This window comes from Mandrillus leucophaeus, unplaced genomic scaffold, assembly GCF_000951045.1.
Source record: "Mandrillus leucophaeus isolate KB7577 unplaced genomic scaffold, Mleu.le_1.0 Scaffold578, whole genome shotgun sequence".
Lineage (NCBI taxonomy): Eukaryota > Metazoa > Chordata > Mammalia > Primates > Cercopithecidae > Mandrillus > Mandrillus leucophaeus.
This window is the reverse complement of record NW_012106230.1, coordinates 873,227-894,312: the sequence shown is the minus strand read 5'-3', so window position 1 is coordinate 894,312 and position 21,086 is coordinate 873,227. Positions and strand designations below refer to the sequence as shown.

The following is a 21,086-nucleotide window of genomic DNA, read 5'->3' as shown; positions in this document are numbered from 1 at the left end:
TTTATTTTTCTATAAAATTATTCCCCAGAGAAATTTTCTTTTACATGCCCAAAGTAAATAACTTATATCCCTTCTTGAAGAGGAAAACATCCCCAAAGACAGTTTGTCAGAAATCCTTCGGTCAAGCAGGTCAGCTGGCTCCCATGGCCCTTGCAGTGGCCTGACTCTGTCACTGTCCCTAAAACCATCTAGGACATCTGCTCCAGCAAGAACCTTCAGCGCCAAAACTCATCTCAATTTTACAGATGGGAAAAGTGATTCTGAGACCAGACCAGGGTCAGGCCAAGGTCATCCAGCATCAGTAGCCGGGCTGAGACTGGGCCCAGGGAACCCTGTCTGCCCCTCTTTTTTCCAGAGCTGTGAGTTCTGTAGCCAAGGCTGCACTCTTGAGGGAGAGCTGGGAAGTATAGCTGAGGCCAGGACAACCTCACTCTTCACCTGAAAATTTAACCCGTGGCAGAGGATCCAGGCACACATGGGCTTCAGAGCCAAACAGGCATAAAGAAGTAGGTAACATACTTCCTCCCCCATGTCATCTCCCCTGGAGTCACCAAGGCTAAGTGCAAGGAGACACTCCTGTTTTGAAATAAAGAAGCTCCACATGCCTTTGCTTTGAGTCTGTGCAATATCAATCTGCTTGGCAACTGAGATTCTTTTCTTGCTGCTCAAGCGTCCTTGTTAACAGTTAAATATGTCTTTGCGTGTGTGTGTGTGTGTGTGTGTGTGTGTGTGTGTGTGTGTGTGTGTGTGTGGTGTTTGCTGGGATAGGCAGTCTTTTGGGACACGAGGTCCTCAAAGGTGGAGAAAGATGAACAAAACCATCCTCAGGGCTGAAAAGGGAGGGCTTCTGAACTATGCAATTGCAGAGGGAGTTTCTTTCCAAGTGCGGCATTCCCGGTATACCAGAAAGGGGTGGACGAATGTCAGAAGAATGGCAAGCATGAACATCACATTTACCTGCAGGGAGAGCAGAAGCGAGGTGAAATCCAGGAATTCTGAACAACAGAACTGTTGCTCAATGAAGCAAGCACTGGTCCATTCCATGACCAACGAAGAGACCAGAAGTCTACCGAGTTTATATTCTACTTTTCACTCAGACACTATGGTGCCCTGGAGGAAGGATTTTCAGTTACTTTTCATTCTGCACTACGGGGTGGGGAAGGGGAGGAATATTAAGCCCATTTCACAGGTAAAGAAACAGAGGCCCAGCGAGCATTCAATGTCATGTTCACGGTCACATGTGAAGCTGGTAGAGGCACCAGCTAGAATATACATCTGATTACTTGGTCATCTGATGTCACAATCAAGTCATTTGCCTCAGATTTCAAGTTTAGTGTTTTGGCCATGCACAGTGGTTGACGCCTGTAATCACGGCAATTTGGAAGGCAGAGGCGGGTGGATCGCTTGAGGCCAGGAATTCAAAACAAGCCCAGGCAACATAGCGAAACCCCAGTGTCTATCAAAAAAATAAAAAATAAAATAAAATAAAATAAAAAGCTGGGCATGGTGGCACATGCCGGCAGTGTCAGCTACTCAGGAGGCTGAGATAAGAGGATCACTTGAGCCCAGGAGATTGAGGCTGCAGTGAGCCGAGATTGTGCCACTGCACTCCAGCCTGGGTGACAAAGCAAGACCCTGTCCCCAAAACAAAAACAAAAAACATGTAGTCTTTCTTTTCTCCAAGTGATGGATTTAAACTCCTATTCTACAATTTGTTGCTTTTTTTAAAAAAAATGAGGCAAATAAGAGCTGTGCAGTGGTCAAAATACAGAATTCAAAGTTGAAAGACTTTTGCTCCTTAGCCAGTGCCTCTGAACACGTAAGTAACCTCTTTGAGCCTCAGTTTCTGCAAAGAGCGGGAGAGTCATGCCCACCTCCTAGAGCAGGACCTCAGAGCATCCCTCCAGCTGTAAGGACACAGAGGTGAAAGCACAGAGCTCCTGTCCCTGGGGCCAACTGTGGAAACCCTGCGTGGGCCTAGGGGAGAGGCCAGGGTGGGCCCGCACTCACCACAGGCAGGAAACACCTTTGAGGTCTCAGGATTTTGCTTGAAGTTTTGTGAGAATTTCCACCCTAGTCCAGAATGTCTGTTTCCTCACACACAAAAATACTTTTGCCCCAAATATGTGAATAACACAGACTCTTTGGGAAGCTGCGCCACGCTACATACCCAAGCCATCACAGCCAGATTTGGGGCAGCCAAGGCCTCAGGCCAAGGCCTCCTGCCAGGGATGCCCATCCTCCCAGTACTCACGTAAAATGGGTCATTCTGAAGGGGGCCTTTGATGAGCGTGAAGATGGGGAACTGGAGCAGAGACACCACAGCCGACAAGGCCATCACCAGCCCAAAGAGCTTGCCAAAGTGCTCCGAAGGGAAACTGGGGAGAGAAACCAGAGGAGTTCCAGTGAGCTTCAGGCACCCTCCCTCCAAGCAGGAGCCTGGCTTCAGGGGCCTCTGTCAGCTGCTTGTTCCCAGCTCCCCTGTCCTAGGCCTGCCCTCTACCCACACCTGTCTGGCCTTTCCCTCTTCACCTCTGCTCAGACATTTGACCCACAGAACCCAGAGAAGGCACATGCGGGGCCCTGGACAAACAGAGAGGACCCTCATGCAGGCTACACCAGGGAAGAAAAGACAGGCACGTAAATGGATAGCATGCCAGACAATGCATGTACTAGCAAAGGAAGTAAGACTACAGTACTAAGGACACAAAGAAGGGAAGACACTTTTCCATCTCTTCCCTGGAGAACTGGAACAGAAGTGGGCCTCAGAGGATGAATACAAGTTCACCAAGTAGAAAACAGAGGGCGAGGACACCGCAGATGTAAAGGCTCAAGTGCATGAATGTTCTATCCTTCCCACCGCCTCTGGTCTCACCCCCTCCACACCTGCCCCCAAACCCAGTCTCCCGCACCTGACTGCCTCCAGGCCCAGCCTCACATCCCAACTTCTTTACCTCCAGCTTCTCTTTGCCCCAGTGTGTCCCATTGCGTAAGAGCCCGCCCCAAGGCCACTTACGCAATGGTGAGGAAGGCCGCGTTGCTCCCATAGAGGAAGGAGCGGCTGATCACTTGCAGGATGAAGGTGAGATACTGGAGAGGGAGGACGGGGACTGAGGCACAGAGGGCGAAGCCCAGGCACAGCAGGGATGTCAGGGCCAGCGAAGGCACCGTCGAGCAGAGAGCCACTGCCAAGGTGGAGGAACCTGGGTGAACAGAGAGGAAAAAGAGGCTCTCTGTAGGCCAACCCAACAGAAGTCAGGGAAGGGCCAAGGAAGATTGGAAAAGGGGGAGGAGCCACTATCCATTCGCTGACCCAACAGAAACCTGGGAGTCATCCTCGAATCCCTTCCCCACAGGCCCCACCTCAAATTCATCAATGATGCTGATCATTCACCTCCTACATACCATTCAAATGTGCCCACTCCTCTGCAACCCCACTGACTTGTCCTAGCTTTAAACCACCATTAACTCAGTCACGGATTACTGCAATGCCCTCCTGACAGGCTACACACATCTGCCCCTCCCCGCCCTGAACATGTGGCCAGATCCTCTTTGTAACACTACTGGTAATAGCAAAAGACTGGAAACAATCCAAACAGCCGTCAGTACGGGAACGCTGCAGCAACTAGGTTGCAGCCATATAATGGAGACCCAGGCAGTGGTTAAAAGGCGTGAGGAGAGGTCCCTGCTACAGAGCACCCTCAGGATAGAGCTACACCAAAAAACAACAACAACAACAGCAACAACAAAAACCCCTGCGGAATAGTGTGTACAGTATACTACCTTTTATCTAAAAGAGAGGGAAATGTATTGATATGGTTTGGCTGTGTCCCCACCCAAATCTCATCTTGAATTGCATCTCCCAGAAATCCCACGTATTATGGGTGGGACCTGGGTGGGGGAGGTAATTGAATCATGGGGGTCAGTCTTTCCCACGCTATTCTTGTGATAGTGAATAAAGCTCACGAGATCTGATGGGTTTATCAGGGGTTCCCGTTTTTGATTCTTCCTCATTTTATCTCGCCACCACCATGTAAGAAGTGCCTTTCACCTCCTGCCATGATTCTGAGGCCTCCCCAGCCATGTGGAACTGTAAGTCCAATTAAACCTCTTTTTCTTCCCAGTCTCAGATATGTCTTTAGCAGCAGCATGAAAACAGACTAATACGTGTATATACACCTACGCAATGTTTATATTAAAAAACATAAAAATGGTTACCTAAAGAAGAAGAAAAGGGGTACAGGAAACAGAGAGGGAAACTAAACTTCTTTGAATATATCTTGTTTCACAGTTTTAGCTTTGGGAAAATGTAAATGTCTGATATGTAAATGTTTTACAAATGCAATTAAATAGTAATAGGGAGAAAACAAGTAAAACAATCTTAAAAAATCAGAAACAAAATAAAATAAAATGAAACCAATGAACATAACTCTATACCAAGTTGGTGATCCTTAAAATACAGTAATTTGGCCCAGTGTGGTGGCTCACACCTACAATCCCAACACTTTGGGAGGCCAGGGCAAGTCTGAGCCCAGGAGTTCAACATTAGCCTGGGCAACACAGACCCTTTCTCTACCAAAAAAAAAAAAAAAAAATTTAAATTAGCCAGACATGGTAACGCACGCCTGTAGTCCAAGCTACTTGGGAGGCTGAAGGGAGAGGATCACTTGAGCCCAGGAGGTTGAGGCTGCAGTGAGTCGTGATCATACCACAGTACGACAGCCTGGGCAACAGAGTGAGACCTCATCCCTAAAAATAAAAAAGAAAATATGGCAACTTGACTGTACATCTCTCATGGGATATATCCTAAGGATGAGAAAGGAATAAGAAAGGACAGAAAAAAGGAAAGAAAGAAGTAGCAACAGTATTTAGCAATTGTACTGTTACCAAGTAACATCAATATTGCTAAAACCAGTAATTATATTTAAAATACTATATATGTGTATGTACGTGTATATATGCATATGTTAGGAACCAGGATTATCAGAGGAAGAGAAAGGGCTGCAAATGTAAAATCAAGGAAATAAAAATTTGAATAAAAATATCAGTATTAAGTATTTATGATATTTTTCTTATCAAAAATTATATACGTGTTAACTCTATGCAAAGCACAAAAGCAGTGACAACACAGGAGCAATAAGAAACCTCGGCATCCAGACTGTAGCCTCTAAATACCATTTCCAATGAAAGAAACCCAGGGTTAGTTGGGAAAAAATGACGATTGCAGGTCTGGGGCAGGAAAGACACCTAGTGAAATGGACCTGAACATTTAATTGTGCTAGAAAGTAAAGATACTGTCTAGAAATAATGTGATTTTGTCTAAAAGACACAGATTCTGGGTTGGTAAAGTTTTCAATGGCCAAAGGTGAGACAATTTGAGCATCAAGAAGAATCATGACAGAACAGATTGAAACATGTCAAATATATTTTAAAATGAAATTTTATTTAAAAAAATTAGTAGCCATGTCTGGAGGTCACTAGGGCACCAATTCATTATTTCGGACTGGTAAATAAACATGTAAACCAAGCATTTATTTCTAGGTAACAAAATAGTAAAGAATGTTTTTCTTTCTAGAAGAACTCTAGTGATTAAAAGCAGAAGATAGAAATAGAAAATCATCCTTTTGGCCAGGAACAGTGGCTGTAATCTCAGCACTTTGGGAGGCCGAGGCAGGTAGATCACCTGAGGTCAGGAGTTTGAGACCAGCCTGGCCAACATGGTGAAACCCCATCTCTATTAAATATACAACAGTTAGCCAGGTGGTGGGTGCCTGTAAAGCCAGCTACTCGGGAGGCGGAGGCAGGAGAATCGCTTGAACCTGGAAGGCGGAGTTTGCAGTAGGCCAAGATTGTGCCACTGCACTCCAGCCTGGGCAACAGAGTGAGACTCTGTCTCAAACAAGAAGAAAGAAAAGAACAGAAAATCATCCTTTTGTAATTCTAATGGGCCTAGGCATTGATCATTAATGGCTGCTAAAATCACTAAGTATATGGGGAAACTTGACAGTGGATGGATCAGACTGGCAATGTCTAAACCAGTTGATCAATCTTAACACAGCAACAAGACAACAGACACCAGGGCCCGCTGATGGGAGACCAGAGGAAACCCACAGCTCTACCTCTGAGTTATTCATGCCAAAAAAAAAAACCCAAACAATTAAACTGTGTTTCCTCCAAGCTTCTAATCCCGCTGTTTACAGGAAATACCCAAGGAAAGGAATACTTTTAAATAACACATTAAAACAATGCCAAACCCAAAATATGGGGAAATGGCCCCGTTTCTTCAACAAATAAATAAGAAAAGGGGGGAGGACTCTTCTAGATTTTAAAAGCTATAGAAGACACAGCAACCCTAATTTGAACAAACCAAATGTAAAAAGATGTATTTGAAATGATTGGAGGAATTTGAACAGTGACTGCACAGTAGGTGATACGAGAAATTATTGTTTTTTTTAGGTGTGATCATGATTTTATGGGGATGTTTAAGTAAAAGAGGCCTTATATGTTAGAGAAACATTTATGGGTATAGAGAAATATTTACAGATGAAATGATACGATGTCTCAGATTTGCTTTGAAAACTCTAGCAGGTGTGGGAGAAGCAGGTGCCTGGGGTGGGGGAAGGGATAGATGAAATAAGTATGTAAAATGTTGGTCTACTTTTGTCCCTCCTGACCCAGCAGTTAAAATACCTCAGCATATCTCTACTCCTCCAACCATGTCCAAGGACCAGGCCAAAACTCCCTGATGTGGTAAACAGCCTGACCCCTTCTTACCTCTCTCTCTCCAGCCACTTCCCTAAGATTCCCCAGTGCTCTGTGTCCTAGCCAGCCTGATTCACCTGCCCAGATTCCTTCGTGTTTCACTCTGTCTTTCACCATTTTGACCCCACTGTGCTCCTGGGCCACTCTCCAAGGCCCCACTTCTTCATCTCCTCCCTTCTTACTCATCCTTCAGGTCTTGGTTTAGATGCCACCTCCTCCAGGAAGCCTTCCCTGGCACCAATCCCATCCTCACCCAGAATAGATTATGTGCCCTTCTTTGTGCCCCCATAACCCCCTGTGGGCTTGCGTCATGGATTGTAACTGCCTATCTGCCTTTCTCCACCTTCTAGACTGAGAACACCTTGAGAAAAAGAACACATCTGTCTTGTCTGCTGTTGAATTCCTGGTGTCTGGCACCATGGCTGACACATAACTGTCACTCAGTGACTAGTGTTTTAATGAATCAATGAGTGTAACCAGACAGGGTTAAGAACACAAGAGAAGACTGGGCATGGTGCTTCATGCCTGTAATCCCAGCACTTTGGGAGGCTGAGGTGGGCAGATCACCTGAGGTCAGAAGTTCAAGACCAGCCTGACATGGTGAAACCCCATCTCTACTAAAAAGACAAAAATTAGTAGGGGATGGTGGCACACACCTGTAATCCCAGCTACTCGGGAAGCTGAGACAGGGGAATCTCTTGAACCCAGGAGGCTCAGCCTGCAGTGATCCAAGATCACACCACTGCACTCCAACCTGGGCAACAGAGTGAGACTCTATCTCAAAAAAAAAAAAAAGAAAGAGAGAAAGAGAGAGAGAAGACGTCATGGGGTAAATGAAGACCTCCCTTCCTGGTTCCCTGACCAGCCCTGCCCTCCCCCGCATCTCACCTGTCTTTCTTGCTTCCTTCTGGTACTTCCGTTTAAGCCGGTCCATGAGCAGGCCATTCCAGGGGGCACACAGCACTCCGAACTGAGTGAAGGCAAAGGCATTTGTGTAGGTGCTGACTACAGAGGGAAGAGAGAGGTTGGTTGATGAGAAGTTTCCAAAACTCCCTTCCAGGCAGGGACTCTCCCACTTTGCTCCTGTCTGCACGTCCCTCCTCCCCACACCATCAGACCCGCCTCTGGTGTGTACAGCCCTGCTGGGAGGCTCTGTGTTCCCAGCTGGGATGTGCAGATGGGCTACCTCCCAGCCCCACCACATACCTCGTGCCACGTCCCCACCGGCCATGTTGGTCAGCAAGGAGTTGAGAGTGCCAATGAAGAGGTAGTGCCACAACTGTATCACAGACAGCCACACCAGGTGCCAGGCAAAGCGCCGAGACAAAGCGTAGCTCCAGAAAGAGCGGGGTTCCTGCTTCTGCCCTTTCCCTGGGGTCTCTAACGGGGAGAGGAGGATCTGGGCGTGAATTGCGAGGAAAGTGGACAGGTAGGATGGGGAGGGTGGACGCTTCAGTGGAACATTTCAGGTCCAGGCCCACCTTCTACCCTTGGCTCCCATAACTCACCCGGCATGCTCTGCGCCTGCCTCAGACTCACACATCCCCACCTCCCTGCTTTGTCATGCTGGCCCTACCACCTTGGATGACCCTCTGTGTTCTTCTCTATTGAAATCCGATCTGTCTCTCACAGCCTGGTCAATGACACTTCTTGCAGTAATACCTTCCTGATCTTTCTCAGCCAGAAAGGTGAAAGGAATGACAAGGAGGGGAGAAAGTCAGAAGGAAGACGAGGATGAGTGTGGACACTCTGTTCTAACCTGCTCCTCAGTGCCTCCCTTTCTTTTGGTACCAGTATCCTAAGTTTCCTTGGGGAATCTTCCTCTACCCTAATCTTCATGATCAGATGGCACCGTGAATTCAGGGTTCTGTTCCTCTCTCAAGGTTAACCAATGAGATGGTTCCTCCTAACAAGGCAGACCGGCCATAAGTTTAGATTAGGACGGACCTAATCTAAAATAGGTCCTACATCCTGGCAAGTTCAATTTCCTCCCTTGATTTTGGAAGCTTCCCAGAACCCTATTCTTCTTTCTTTAAAACAAATAAATAAATATGTGTTTTGGATCCAACTGTCAGATGGTAAAAAAAAAAAAAATCAATTTTATTGTGTATATTTAAGATATACAACATGAGGTCATAGGATACATATAGCTACTAAGATGGTTACTATAGTTAAGCAAATTAACATATCCATCATCTCACATTTCTACCTGTTTTGTGGCAAGAGCAGTTAAAATCTACTTGTTTAGCAAAGTCCCAGACGCAATGCAATTTGATGACCTACAGTCTTCATGCTGTGCATTAGATCTCTAGGCCTGTTCATCCTGCTCATCTGCTCCTTCATGTCCTTCAACCTGCATCTCCCATCTCCTCTCCCACCCCGTTCTTATTTCTACTGTAGCTAGCTGCGGTTTGTGATGTGTGTAATCAAAGACTCAGAACAGAGAGGAAGGAAAGGAAGCAGTGATAGAGTTGGGACAATAAGAGAGGACAGACCCAGGAGACCTGGAGAAATGGGGACATTGCACCAGACTTAGTGCAATGGCATCACAGAAGAGGGCAGAACCGAGGAGTTGGGGGAAGGGAAGGCAACCCATGGAAGGCAGGCTTGAAGCGGGGGAAAGTGATGGGATGTGAAAGAGAGAAAAGAGGGACAGAAAAGAGACAAAAGCCCGGCCCCTCTCTGGACCCTCCATTAAGTGAGGGGGTTGGAAAGATGCCTAAGGTGCTTTCTCTGTCCTGCCTTTCCTGATTCTGGGCCTCTGGGGGAGCTCTGGAGGTAAGGGGCCAGGAAAGGCACAAGGAGAGACTCAGGTCTGGAGGAGAGAGAGATTAGTCAGCAGGGCTCACCTTCCTTTGCTGAAACGACCTCCTTGGACTGTAGCTCCCTGTTTTCATGCTCAGCTGTTTCCTTCTCTTCCTTCATGGTGCCATTCCCAGAGCACAGGCTATGGAAACAAAAGCCCCACCAGCAAGGCCAAGGACTGTGAGCTGAACCTGAGACTCAGACTGGAGGGAACAGTATAGTGAATCCCACATTTCACCGCACTTTGGAATCACCTTTTAGCCACCCTGACGCCCAGGCTGCAGACCAGACCAATTAAATCAGTATGTCTGGAGGTGAGAGTCAGGCTTCCTTTTCTAAGATCTCTATGTGAATCTAGTGACTCTAATATGCAGCAAAGTTTGGGAACCACTGGAAGTATGAAAAGAGCAGGGCAGGCCAGGGTTCAAATCCCAGCTCTGCCTCTTCCTAGCAACAGAAAGATGGCTCAGATTTAACCCTTCTGAGCCTCATTTTTCTCATTTAGAAAATGGAGATAAGAATATCTGAGAGGATTATTGTGAGGATGAAATCAGAGAGCACATGGGGTCTGACAAATAGTAAGTGAGCAGCAAAGGAACACCCTTCCTCTACTCCTTGTGGCAACTGACTGCAAAAATGATCACATGTTTTCACCTCCTCTGTATTTACCCCCATTTGAATGAGACTTTGCAGCTCTATTTCCCCATGCCCTGAATCTGGGCCAGCCTTGTGAACTGCTTCAGCCAAAAGAATGCAGCAGAAGTGGTTGTGCCAATTCCAAGCCTAAACCTCAAGAACACTTGTGCATTTCTGCGCTCTTTCAGAACCCTGAAATCACGGTGTGAATGAGCCCACGCTGGCTTGCTGGAGGATGACAGCCACGTGACCCAGGCATCCCTGTCACTCCAAACCTATGTGAATGAGGCCATCCTAGCATAGTCAGCCCCCTTGTAACCCTCCAAATGATCAGATGCCTGAATGAGCCCTGTCAAAATCATCTACATCTGACCCTGATCGGTAGAACTAGCCAGCTACCCACAGACTTGTGAAAAATGATAAATGCTGAACGTTTTAGGCTGCTGAGTTTTGAGATCGTTTGTTATGCAGCAATAGCTAACAGATGCACTGCTCCAGTCCTCCTCCTCTCCTGTGACAGGTTTGCTTTGCCCTGTCCATCCCACCCGAGGGCCAATGAGGGGCTCTGGCCCACAATCGCCAGATAGTCCTTACCCGTAGCTGTAGTTGGGGGGCAGTGGGTATGGGATGTGCCCCCGGGGCATCAGGAGGAAAGTGCGTGCTACATGCCAGGTACTGCAGACAGAGAGGAAGATGAAGGAGGCCCTGAGGCTGATGCCCTTTTCATAAAGAAGCTGCAGAAGGAGGAGGAAAAAGTCAGTGTCACGCCCATGTTCACAGCAGCACTATTCGCAATAGCCAAAGGATGGAAGCAACCTAAAGGTCCATCAGCAGATGAACAGCTAAACATAATGTGATCTATACACACAGTGGAATATTATTCCGCCTTTAAAAAGGAAGGAGGCCACCATGCTGGCTCACACCTATAATCCCAGCACTTTGGGAGGCAGGAGGACCACTCGAGCCCAGTTCAAGACCAGCCTGGACAACATCACCCCTTCTCTACTGGGTGTGGTGGCACATACCTGTAGTCCCAGCTACTCAGGAGGCTGAGTGGTAGGATTACTTGAGCCCAGAAGTTTGAGGCTACAGTGAGCCATCACTGGGCCACTGCACCCCAGCCTGGACAATGAAGCATGACCTTGTCTCCAAAAAAAATAAAATAAAAAGGAAAGAAATTGACATACACTACAACATGGATGAACTTTAAGAGCACTATGCAGGGCTGAGCTCAGTGGTTCCTGCCTGTAATTCTAGTGCTTCAGAAGACCAAGACAGGAGGATTGCTTGAGTCCAGGAGCTTGAGACCAGCCTGGGTAACAGCAAGACCTCATCTCTACTAAAAATAAATAGATAAATTAGCTGGGCGTGGTGGTGCATGCCTGTAATTCCAGCTACTCGGGAGGCTGAGGTGAAAGGGTATGATTACATGATTACATGATTACATGCCTGTAATCCCAGTACTTTGGGAGGCTGAGGCAGGCAGATCACTTAAGGCCAGGAGTTCCACACCAGCCTGGCCAACATGGTGAAACCCCATCTCTACTGAAAATACAAAAATTAGCAGTGCATGGTGGCACGCACCTGTAATCCCAGCTACTCGGCTGGTTGAGGCAGAAGAATCGCTTGAAGCCAGGAGGCAGAGGTTGCAGTGAGCCAAGATCCTGCCACCGCACTCCAGCCTGGGCAACAGAGCAAGACTCTGTCTCAAAAAAAAAAAAAAAAAAGGTTAAGATAGTAATATTTATGTTATGCATGTTTTATCACACACAAAAACATCAGCAGAAGAGGCAGGAGCTGGAATCCTGTTTTCTAAGGAGTCCGAGTACAAGCCATCATCTACCATCCTGGAAGCTGATTAGGGATACCTGATACACATATGCCGCCACTCCAAGACACACCCGGCAGTAGAGGAGTCCTCATATGACCCTTCCCCACAGCCGGTGGAGCCAGTGCCTTTTTTCCCCCAACAACAGCAAAGGCCTTTTGTTCAAAGAAAATTTTACACAAAAATTCAACTTACAAAACACATCAATGGGGAGCTTGCCAGTCATCTCCCTCTTTATTCTCCTTGGTGACTGGCATGACATCAAAGAGAATCTCTAAGTTCCTCGATGCTCAGTTTGAAACCACTGACCTAGCCCAACCTCCTCCCATTTTACAGAGAGTGACATTGAGGTCCAGAGAGGTGCAGTAAATTGCTCAATGAATTGTCAGAGTAAGCAGCAGCAAAGTCAGATTAAACTAAGAATTCCCACTCCTGCTGCCTTTCTCCTTCCAACTCTAGACAGACAGGAGAGAGGTAGGGCATGGTGGTTCATGCCTGTAATTTCAGCACTTTGGGAGGTCAAGGAAGGCGGATTACTTGAGGTCAAGAGTTCAAGACCAGCCTGGCCAACATGGCGAAACCCCATCTCTACTAAAAATACAAAAATAAGCCAAGTGTGGTGGCAAGCCTATGGTCCCAGTGACTCAGGAGGCTGAGGCAGGAGAATTGCTTGAGCCCACTAGGCAGAGGCTGCAGTGAGCCAAGATCCCACCAATGCACTCCAGCCTGGGAGACAAAGTGAGACTCCATCTCAAAAAAAAAAAAAAAGAGGAAAGAAAGGGAGGCATACCCAGGGGAAGGAGGAAGAGCCTGGAAAGTGGCTCTCGTGCCAGGAGTAGAAAGGCTTGAGTGCCCCAGGGACTCAGTCTCTGTATGACTCTCCAAACCTCCAAAGCTTATAGGACTAAGCTAGACTCATGTCTGGGTAGTGACTGCCAGAGATCCTCTTCTCTGCCCCCATAACCGACATGGAATGCCAACTGCCTCTGGCCTAACACTAAGCCCAGAGAGAAGTCCCAGGTTGGGCGGCTTGAGATCCACACTCCCCTTCCTTTCACTCAGCCATCTGTGGCGTGCCGGCTTTAGTACTCCAGCTTGTTGTCTCATAATTGAAGCATGGTTGCCACAGCCCCAGCTATCACATCCTCACACCGCAACATTCAATGAGGAAGACTTCATTTGTACTCTGCTTTCACCCTCCATCAGGGAAGAAAAGCCCCTTGAGTCTTCTAATATATACACCCCCTTTATCTCATTAAAAAGGACTGGATCCTATGCTGACCTCCATCCATCACTAGCAAGGGGTAAACGGATTGCCGTGGTTGGCTTTGATCAATCAGGATTCATCCCCTGGGCTAAGCAGGTCACTGCCCAGATAAAACCATTCGCAATGAATAAGGCAGAATGGTTGTTGATTGACCTCTAATAGCCTTGGCAACAGTTCATCCCCTGAAACCTCAACATCAGCCATTGGGACAGCTGGACAAGCCTCCGTGTCTGCCCCTGCTGTACCCACTAGCCACTTGCCACCTTCTTGTCCAAATTAGAAGCTCACAGCAGCAAACACCCCACTCTGAAGGGCCCCCAGCCTCTGCCCAACATTGGCCCAAGCACATCATGACCACTGCCACAAAAGCTTGGGCAAGGCTGAAGAAGGGGCTTAGCGGTTACAAGCTCAGGCTCTAGAACCAACAAGCCTGGGTTTGAGTTCCAGCATCATGGCTACTAGCGGCAGAACCTTTATTGTTAAAAGCTTTTTAACCTTGGAGACTCAAATGCTTCGTCTGTAAAATGGGGGCAACATAGTACATACCTCACCGAGTTGATGGAGAGAAATAATGCAAGGTTCACAAGACAAGCGTCTGGCATATACAAGTGCTCAATGAATGTAGGCTGTTGCTATATTTACCTTAATAATAAGGAAGACTGCCGAGGAAGAGTCAAATGCTCCATTGTAGAGAGTGATGATGGTCGAACGGTGTTGGCCAAATAGGTTCCCAATCTGGGGATGATAGGAGCAGCCTGGATCACGTATTTATTCATGAAACAGATATTTCCTGAGGACCCAGCATGTGGCAGGCCCTCCTTATACCCAAACTCACCTTCTACCGCTAGAGCTTCCACCTCAGCTTGAGCCAACCCTATCTGAGGCAGCCAATTATAGAAAAGGGTCTTACCTTCCCTCCACCTTCCCTCCACCTTCCCTCCACCCTGCCAAGTGCCTGGGATTAGGGAAGACTCCCACCTGCAGGTTGGTGATGAGAAACAGGATTCCCCCAATGGTGAGCATTGGCATGGCCAGGAAGAGCAGCACAGCGGAGCCTGGACCATCAAAGTCAGAAGCAGGATGGCGTCATAGTGCAACCCAAACATGGAGCCCCAACCTCTGCTCCCACCTGCTCCAAATTCCCAACAATCCTAGTGTCCAGGCCCCAGTTCGAGCCAGCATTCCAGCGTCCTTCAAGGGTTTTTAGGATACTGGCCAAGGTTTCCCCAGATATCTCTGTGGAAGTCTCCTGAGCCACCTTCTTCCCAACCAAAGTGGGTCCTCAGTCTGTGGCAGGCCAGGAAGTTTACAGACAGAGGCAGAGCTCTAAGTGAAGCCACCTCTTTCTTCCCTCAGTAAACCACAAGCTGCCTCTCCTTTTCATCCTTGACACTCTAGGAAAAGAGGACCCTGGACTCAGGTGCCAGGCTCAACCCTTGAGCCCATCCCCTAATTCATGGCATTGGCCTTGAGCCTCAGTCATCTTATCTGTTTAATGGGAACAACAGTTCCTGCTCTTCCTGCCTCAGGTGCTACGAGAACTGAGTGAGAAAAGGACCATAGTCTTTTCTTTGTTCACTAAACTCTGAGCACTTCCTTGGTGCCAGGCATTGTGCTTGGCACCGGAAATGCAAGATGAATAAAAGATACTCCTTGCGCTTAAAGAGACTGACACGCAAACAAATGGTTATAACAGGTCTGGTAAGTGTGAGACCACAGCAGAAAAGCTCAAGAGCTGGGGGAGGGGAACCCTTGACAAATTATTCCTCCCCAAACCAGACTTGTGCCCACCATTATTCTGGCCATAACCTATGCCTGTCCTATTATTTGCTAAAATGTTCTAAGTTGACTCACTTTTATCCAAAAAAAAAAGTCTATTTTTAAAGGACACTTTATTTCACTACTGTAGATGAAAACCCTGGCATTGCTTGTCATGAATAGGAAGTAACTGTAAAAATAAATGCAATGAAAGGAAAACAATGTTATTCAATTGTAGCTGGATGCATTTGCCCTTAGAATGTTCAAAGCCTAAGACCTGCTCTTTCCATCAGTGCTAAAATCACACTGGCCCCACATCAAGACATTCTTTCATGAAATCAGAAGGACTGAAAGAGACATAAAAAGGGAATAGCTGTTCTGCCAGGTGATTTGATGTTTGTTAGTGTAGTTGATGTAGTATGCATGTGCCCCTAACATCCTCTTAACTACCGTGCTATACCTTAAGAAGCACTGCCAAGAGCCAATTTTAGAGTATTCACACAATTTAACATTCAATTTCTGTCGTTATAAAATGTACATCTCTCCTATTGCTAAAGGTTGGAGGCTTCTTTCACAATACAGTCCTTGTGGGCTCAATGCTTTTTTCAAAACCGAAAAGCCCTCTACTATGGAGGAAGAGGAAGATTGTTGCTCAGACAATTTGCAAGCACGAGTCAAATATGACCCAGCCACCACCTCCACATTCAGTCGCTTAAAAATCATTTACAGGCTTTTAGAGTAGATGATGCTGGTTTGATAAGGAGAGTGGTTTGAAATAATTGGTTTGAGGTGCCAGGCCATCTCATGAGATCTGTGTGGACAAAGACACTCAGTCTCTGTGTTTGCCCAGCATGAGTGCAGACAATCTTGTGATGCTGTTGGGCTTTAGCATAGCTTACACACACAAGAGTAATGTACTCTTCTTTCCTAAACCAAAAATTGAGCCACAGGTCTGACACTCGGGAGGAACCTCGGGAGGCATCTCGTGGCCACCATAACCAAGGCAATGAGAGAAAGAAGAGTCAGGGATCAGGAGGCCTGCACACCAGGCCCACCTCCCACTCGCTTTCTCTGTGGCCATGGACGTGTCTTTGCAAAGGGTCCCTTTGTGACCTCAGTTTCTCCTCTGTGTAATGGGTGGAAGGGTGGTGGAGAACAAACCAGATTGGAATTCCAGACTTACAGACTGGTAAAATTTGGAAAAAAGATTTTGAGTACAATAGGGTTGTCAACTTTTACTCTGCTAAGTAAGGATATTTTCAAAATGGTCATTCATATAATCATTTCATTAAAAAGAAAGAGAACATTTTAACACATACAAGATGTAAAAGTTTTTTGTTGTTGTTTTGTTTTTTAGGGTTTGTTTGTTGATAGAGTCTCACTTTGTCACCCAGGCTGGAGTGCAGTGGTGTGATCTCGGCTTACTGCAACCTCTGCCTCCTGGGTTCAAGCAATTCTCCTGCCTCATCCTCCTGAGTAGCTGGGATTACAGGCGTGCACCACCGCCCAGCTAATTTTTGTATTTTTTTTTTTTAGTAGAGAAGGGATTTCACCATGTTGGCCAGGCTGGTCTCGAACTCCTGACCTCAGATGATCCACCCACCTCAGCCTTCCAAAGTGCTGGGATTCCAGGAGTGAGCCACTGCGCCCTGCCAGATGTAAAGTTTTGAATAAATTCTACTCTATAAAGTAATCCCTCTCCATTGTCCTTGCGTTTCACATTTTCTCAATAGACTAAACTGTTTTCACAGACCAGCAATAACTCAAGATCCTTCCAGGATTCTTTCAAGCTACAGATCTCTGAATAACCACGTGGTCTGTATGTCTTGCCTATAGCTCTCTGCTCACACCTGCCCCAGCCACCAGGTGCCCCTGAGCTTGCATCCCTCCCACCCACCTGACAGCACTCACCTGCAGAGGTGAAGGCTATGATGAGTGTGGCGGTGGTGTAGAAAAATCTGAAACACAGAACAGGAAAAGGAGAATATTGTCAAGAAAGGAGAAACCTGGGAGACAAACATGATTCTGCTCACCCAGCCCACAAGTGTAGGACTTGACCGCACCCTCAGCCTGGGATGCAACGGGCACTGATGCCTCTGAGCCCCAGGCTCAAAACCAGGTGAGAAGCCACGATGAGATTGAGATGTGGTCCTGACCTCATGGACAGTGCATTTTGCTCATTCTGAGGCCCAACGCTAGCATAGGCAGCCTTGGACAAGGAGCTCAGCTGATGACGTGGTTGGCTTGGGACTTAGCCAGGACAGAGTGGGCAAAGCCAAGATCCTCCCACCTGGAAGCCCCAACAGCCCAACCCCTTGGAGAAAGAGGTTAGTGCCTGGTCTGCAAATCAAGACCTTGAGTTCTAACTCCTCCTCACTCTGTGACCTTGGGCAAGGCGCTGTCCTTCTCTGGGCCTCAGGAGCCTTTTCTATAAAAAGAAATGATTGGACTGACTAGCTCAGAGTGCTAGGATTTCAGGATTACAGTCCCAAGGTTATAAGGCTCCCTTAGCATTTAGGGGTCTTGTAAGGCATGGAGTCAAAAAAAAAAAAGCAATGTCCTAAGGCTCGAGAAGAGGGAGGGGACTAAGGAAGGGGAGGAAAGGGGAGGTAGCAGGGAGCCAAGGACCAAGAAGGACTGAGATACAGTCATTCTGCATCCAAAGGCTTAAAATGTAAGGGACTGGCTTTACTCTCTGGCTATTTCCAGAAAGGCAGGCCCAGTTAGCCCTCCCGTTCCTCTCTCTGACAGCTGATCTCACATGTGCCTCCCTGGGAGCACCTGCTCTGAGCTGTATCAGTCCCCAGCAGGGCGCTGATTATCGCTGAGGCTGCCCACAGAGCATAAGATTAGGATGCAGCAACACACTGTGTGTGTGAGATCACCTCCCGAACCTTCTGACTCATCTGCACAGGAAACCCCCACTGCCTCCCCTCCAGTCAGAAAGGACCTGAAATTCCACCAGTGGCAATACCAAGGAAACTTCCTATTAGCTAAGCCCCTGGGGAGTGATGGGGGAGGGAGGCGGTGAGGAGGATGAGGATGAAGCTGAGCAACCTGGATGTGAGGCTGTGCAGGGGATGAGGACATGGATCCTTGGGGTGAAGAAAGAGAAGAGCAATTTTAGTTTTTGCTAGTTTTGTAACCTGGCTCTAAGCCAGCCCTTACAGGAAGTCAGCCTGGCCTCCGGCTCAGTTCAGCACGTGATAGGGAAGCCACATTCAGGCGGAGCAGGGAAAGAGGTAAGGAAATGGAAGCGGGGCTGTGGTGAAGTGGGGAGTCTACAAATTCCCGCTGCCTGGGGCTGTTCCTAACAGCCGCTGGGAGCGAGCTGCAGGTGTGGTGCCTGGCAGGGCGGCCGGGCCGTCTGACCTGGATTTCACTCCAAGCTAGGCTGCGGCCTGAAGGATTCCTATCGCCCACCTTTGCCTGGGCTGGGCCTTTCGGACTTACATGGCTATGAGGCGTGCCACGGTGGTCTTGAACCGGTCAAAGATGTAGCCAGTGGGGAATGTCATGAAGTTGTTCATGAAGGACGCCAGGGTGAAGATGAGTGAGAACCTCTCATCCTGGGCTTTGCAGTCTGGAGGAGAAAAAAGGTCTCCCATGCATCCCAGCCTTCCTGCCAAATGAGCACACAGCCTGGGCTCCCCTCCACCTCGGACAGCTCGTCAGTCAGAAGCTTGTCCCTTCAGCTCAGTTGAAATGTGGCTGCCCCTAATTACCCCTCAGGAGCTGGTGCCTCCCTTCCAGGCACTTCCCAGACCAAGTGGGCTGAGGGCTGCTGACCCTTCCTCTCATCATAGAAAGAGGGGTGGGCCGGGGGCAGAGTCCTTCCTGCTCCTTGCCACCACCTGGGAGCCAGACTTAACTTCCTTAGAAAAGTCATCCCTGCCCTTACCGGCCTGCCCTGTGGCATTGCCAATCGGCCCAGCATCTTGTCCACACAGCTCCTTAAAGTAATCCTCATTCTTGAAGACAAACACTAGTGAAGGCCAGCCAAAGAGGACGCCAGCAAAGCCCAGGCATTCCAGCAGCCCCGTCAGCAGTGTGGCCACGTGCAGGGGCAGGCCCTGGCCCGCCATGAGCAGAGGTGGAGTGGATCTTCAAATCCCACTTTGTTCTCCTGGACGGATCACAGGCGCTGTAAGCCTGGCGTTTGAGCACTTGGAAAATTCCTCTGGCAAGCCAAGCCCTTCCCTTCCCGTAGCTCTCTGGTTCTGTTTCAGGCCTGGGCAAAAACCATCAGCGGGTGATTCTCTGGATCCTGTAAAATAAAGACAGAAGCTGCTGGAAGAGGAGGCCTGCGGGAAAGGCAAAGGTGGACTAGAGTTATTTGTGGGGTGCATTAAGAGGCAGGGTGATCATGGCTGCTGGCAGCAAATATGGGGAATAAATACTCCAATACACTATCTTAGGCACTGCATTTGAGTAACCACGTGGTAAGTAGAGAGGCAGATCTTAATTGCCACCTGGAGTCACAGGTGAGATAAACGACTTACCCAACAGCTCCCCGGCAGCAGATGGAGAAGGGGAGGCTCCTGCGCTGGAATTCTGAATACCGTCCACTAAAATAATGACAGCAACTCAACCAGGTGCAGGGGCAGGGAGGCTCTACACAGAAGACACAAACTCCCGCTGCCAACTTGGTGTTGTTATCTTCAGTTTATTGACAATGAAACAAAAACTCCGGCAGATTTCAGGAACTTGCCCAAGATCACAGGGCTAGTTTAGTCACGAGGCAGGCCATTCTACTGCCAGAAATACCCCAGCTCCCATGACCCTCGCCTAGGACTCGCAAACATGGTCCCCGCTGCCCTTCCTCGCATCAACTTCTACCAGGAACGCCTGGGGGAGCCGCTCCCCCGCCAGCCTCCGCACCCTGCTCCAGCCTGCGGCCGGCCCTCCCCGCAGAGGAGCCCGAGGGGCCAGCCCGGGCTTGGAGCCCCAAGGCCCCCGAAAGGGGACCCCTCGCCCTACCCGCGTGCTCCGCGCCGGGGCTCTCCGCACCCTTTCCGCGCGGGCCAGGTTCGCATTCGCGCCTCTCGCCGCCCCTCCCAGTCCCCTGCTCGCCTCCGCCCCTGCCTGCCCTCCCGGAAGGGGCTGGGGCAGGCCTCCCATTCTCCATCACTTCCTTCTTCTTTTTCCTTGCTCACAGCCTCCCGCGCCTTTTTTTACCTCTCCCTTTTGAAACTTCTCCCTCTAGGATCCCCTATAACCCCAGCGGTGTCTTTCCCTCCCTCCTCACTGCCTTTCAGCCTCCCAGCCCCCTTGCCTCTGCCTCCCCTAACCAAGTTAGTTGAATGCTGTTACACGCTCAGGCCCACCTAGGAAAAATGTCACCCACTCACCCACTTACAGCACCCAGAGGACACGCAGACAGCACATGCGGGCATAGGCACACACACACTCTCTCTATTTGTGCATTTTGCCTTGACCGCTGGGTGGGCAGGGAACATATTTTTCCTATTTGCTCACCACCTCAACCCTCTCTCCCAGTTTCACACTCCCACAGCTGCCAAAAACATCCCAACCACAGAATTAGGCAGCCAAGAACCAGGACTGAGGGCTTTTCAGAAACCACCGCCTGGAGGACTGCCCCATCTTTTCGCTCCCGAAAACCCCTTAGATGACTCCCGGCCTCACCCCCACCCCCAGGTTCTGAAACAGCCTTCCCAGCAGACTGCATTGATTAACTATTCATTCATTGCCCCATTTTTTATTAATCAAAGACATATATAATTGGCCATCGGAGCTTGTGATCAGCGTGAGGTAGCCAGTCTAAGCAGCTGCCTTGCCATCCTTCCAGTCCAGAGCACGCGAGCTGATGTCTTCTTTGGCCTGTGTGGCTGTTCCCTTGCCAAAAGCTCAGTTTGGGGGAGAGCTTCTTGCATATTAGATGCAGTCTGCAGACTCCCAACCCCAGCTACCTGGATCCCGTGGGGGCCCAGGAACTCCAGCTATTCCAAGCCCACTCCTCTTTTTTTTAAGAGGAAGAAATAGAGGTTAGGATAGGGGACAGCCAGAACT

At 48.6% G+C, this 21,086-nt stretch overlaps 1 protein-coding gene across 4 annotated transcripts; it reads right to left on the bottom strand.

Annotated features, from left to right (window-relative positions):
• Positions 1–708: 708 nt before the first annotated feature.
• Positions 709–20,142, bottom strand: SLC43A3 (solute carrier family 43, member 3). 4 transcript variants are annotated; one of them, XM_011998692.1, is made up of 14 exons: positions 20,041–20,120; positions 19,559–19,624; positions 18,958–19,360; positions 18,510–18,639; positions 16,968–17,014; positions 14,277–14,353; positions 13,941–14,033; positions 10,798–10,937; positions 9,612–9,709; positions 7,969–8,142; positions 7,651–7,767; positions 3,017–3,203; positions 2,255–2,378; positions 709–957 (listed from the first exon to the last, which is right to left on the bottom strand). In XM_011998692.1, the coding sequence occupies exons 3-14, from the start codon at positions 19,139–19,141 to the stop codon at positions 853–855; spliced, it is 1,476 nt and encodes a 491-aa protein (XP_011854082.1). In that variant the 5' UTR covers positions 19,142–19,360; positions 19,559–19,624; positions 20,041–20,120; the 3' UTR covers positions 709–852. The 4 variants fall into 4 exon arrangements, with proteins under 4 accessions (XP_011854082.1, XP_011854081.1, XP_011854080.1 ...); XM_011998691.1 differs by having other exon boundaries at positions 725–957; positions 18,958–19,323; positions 20,037–20,142; XM_011998690.1 differs by having other exon boundaries at positions 725–957; positions 18,510–18,678; positions 20,037–20,115.
• Positions 20,143–21,086: the final 944 nt, after the last annotated feature.

What these genes read in the sequence shown, in the direction of transcription:
- SLC43A3 (XM_011998690.1), bottom strand. Translation starts at nt 19,141, where the DNA reads ATGGCGGGCCAGGGCCTGCCCCTGCACGTGGCCACACTGCTGACGGGG. An exon ending in TTCTCATCACCAACCTGCAG is followed by an intron (nt 14,034 to 14,276) that starts GTGGGAGTCTTC and finishes TATCATCCCCAG; the next exon opens with ATTGGGAACCTATTTGGCCA. An exon ending in CCCCCCAACTACAGCTACGG is followed by an intron (nt 9,710 to 10,797) that starts GTAAGGACTATC and finishes TTGTTTCCATAG; the next exon opens with CCTGTGCTCTGGGAATGGCA.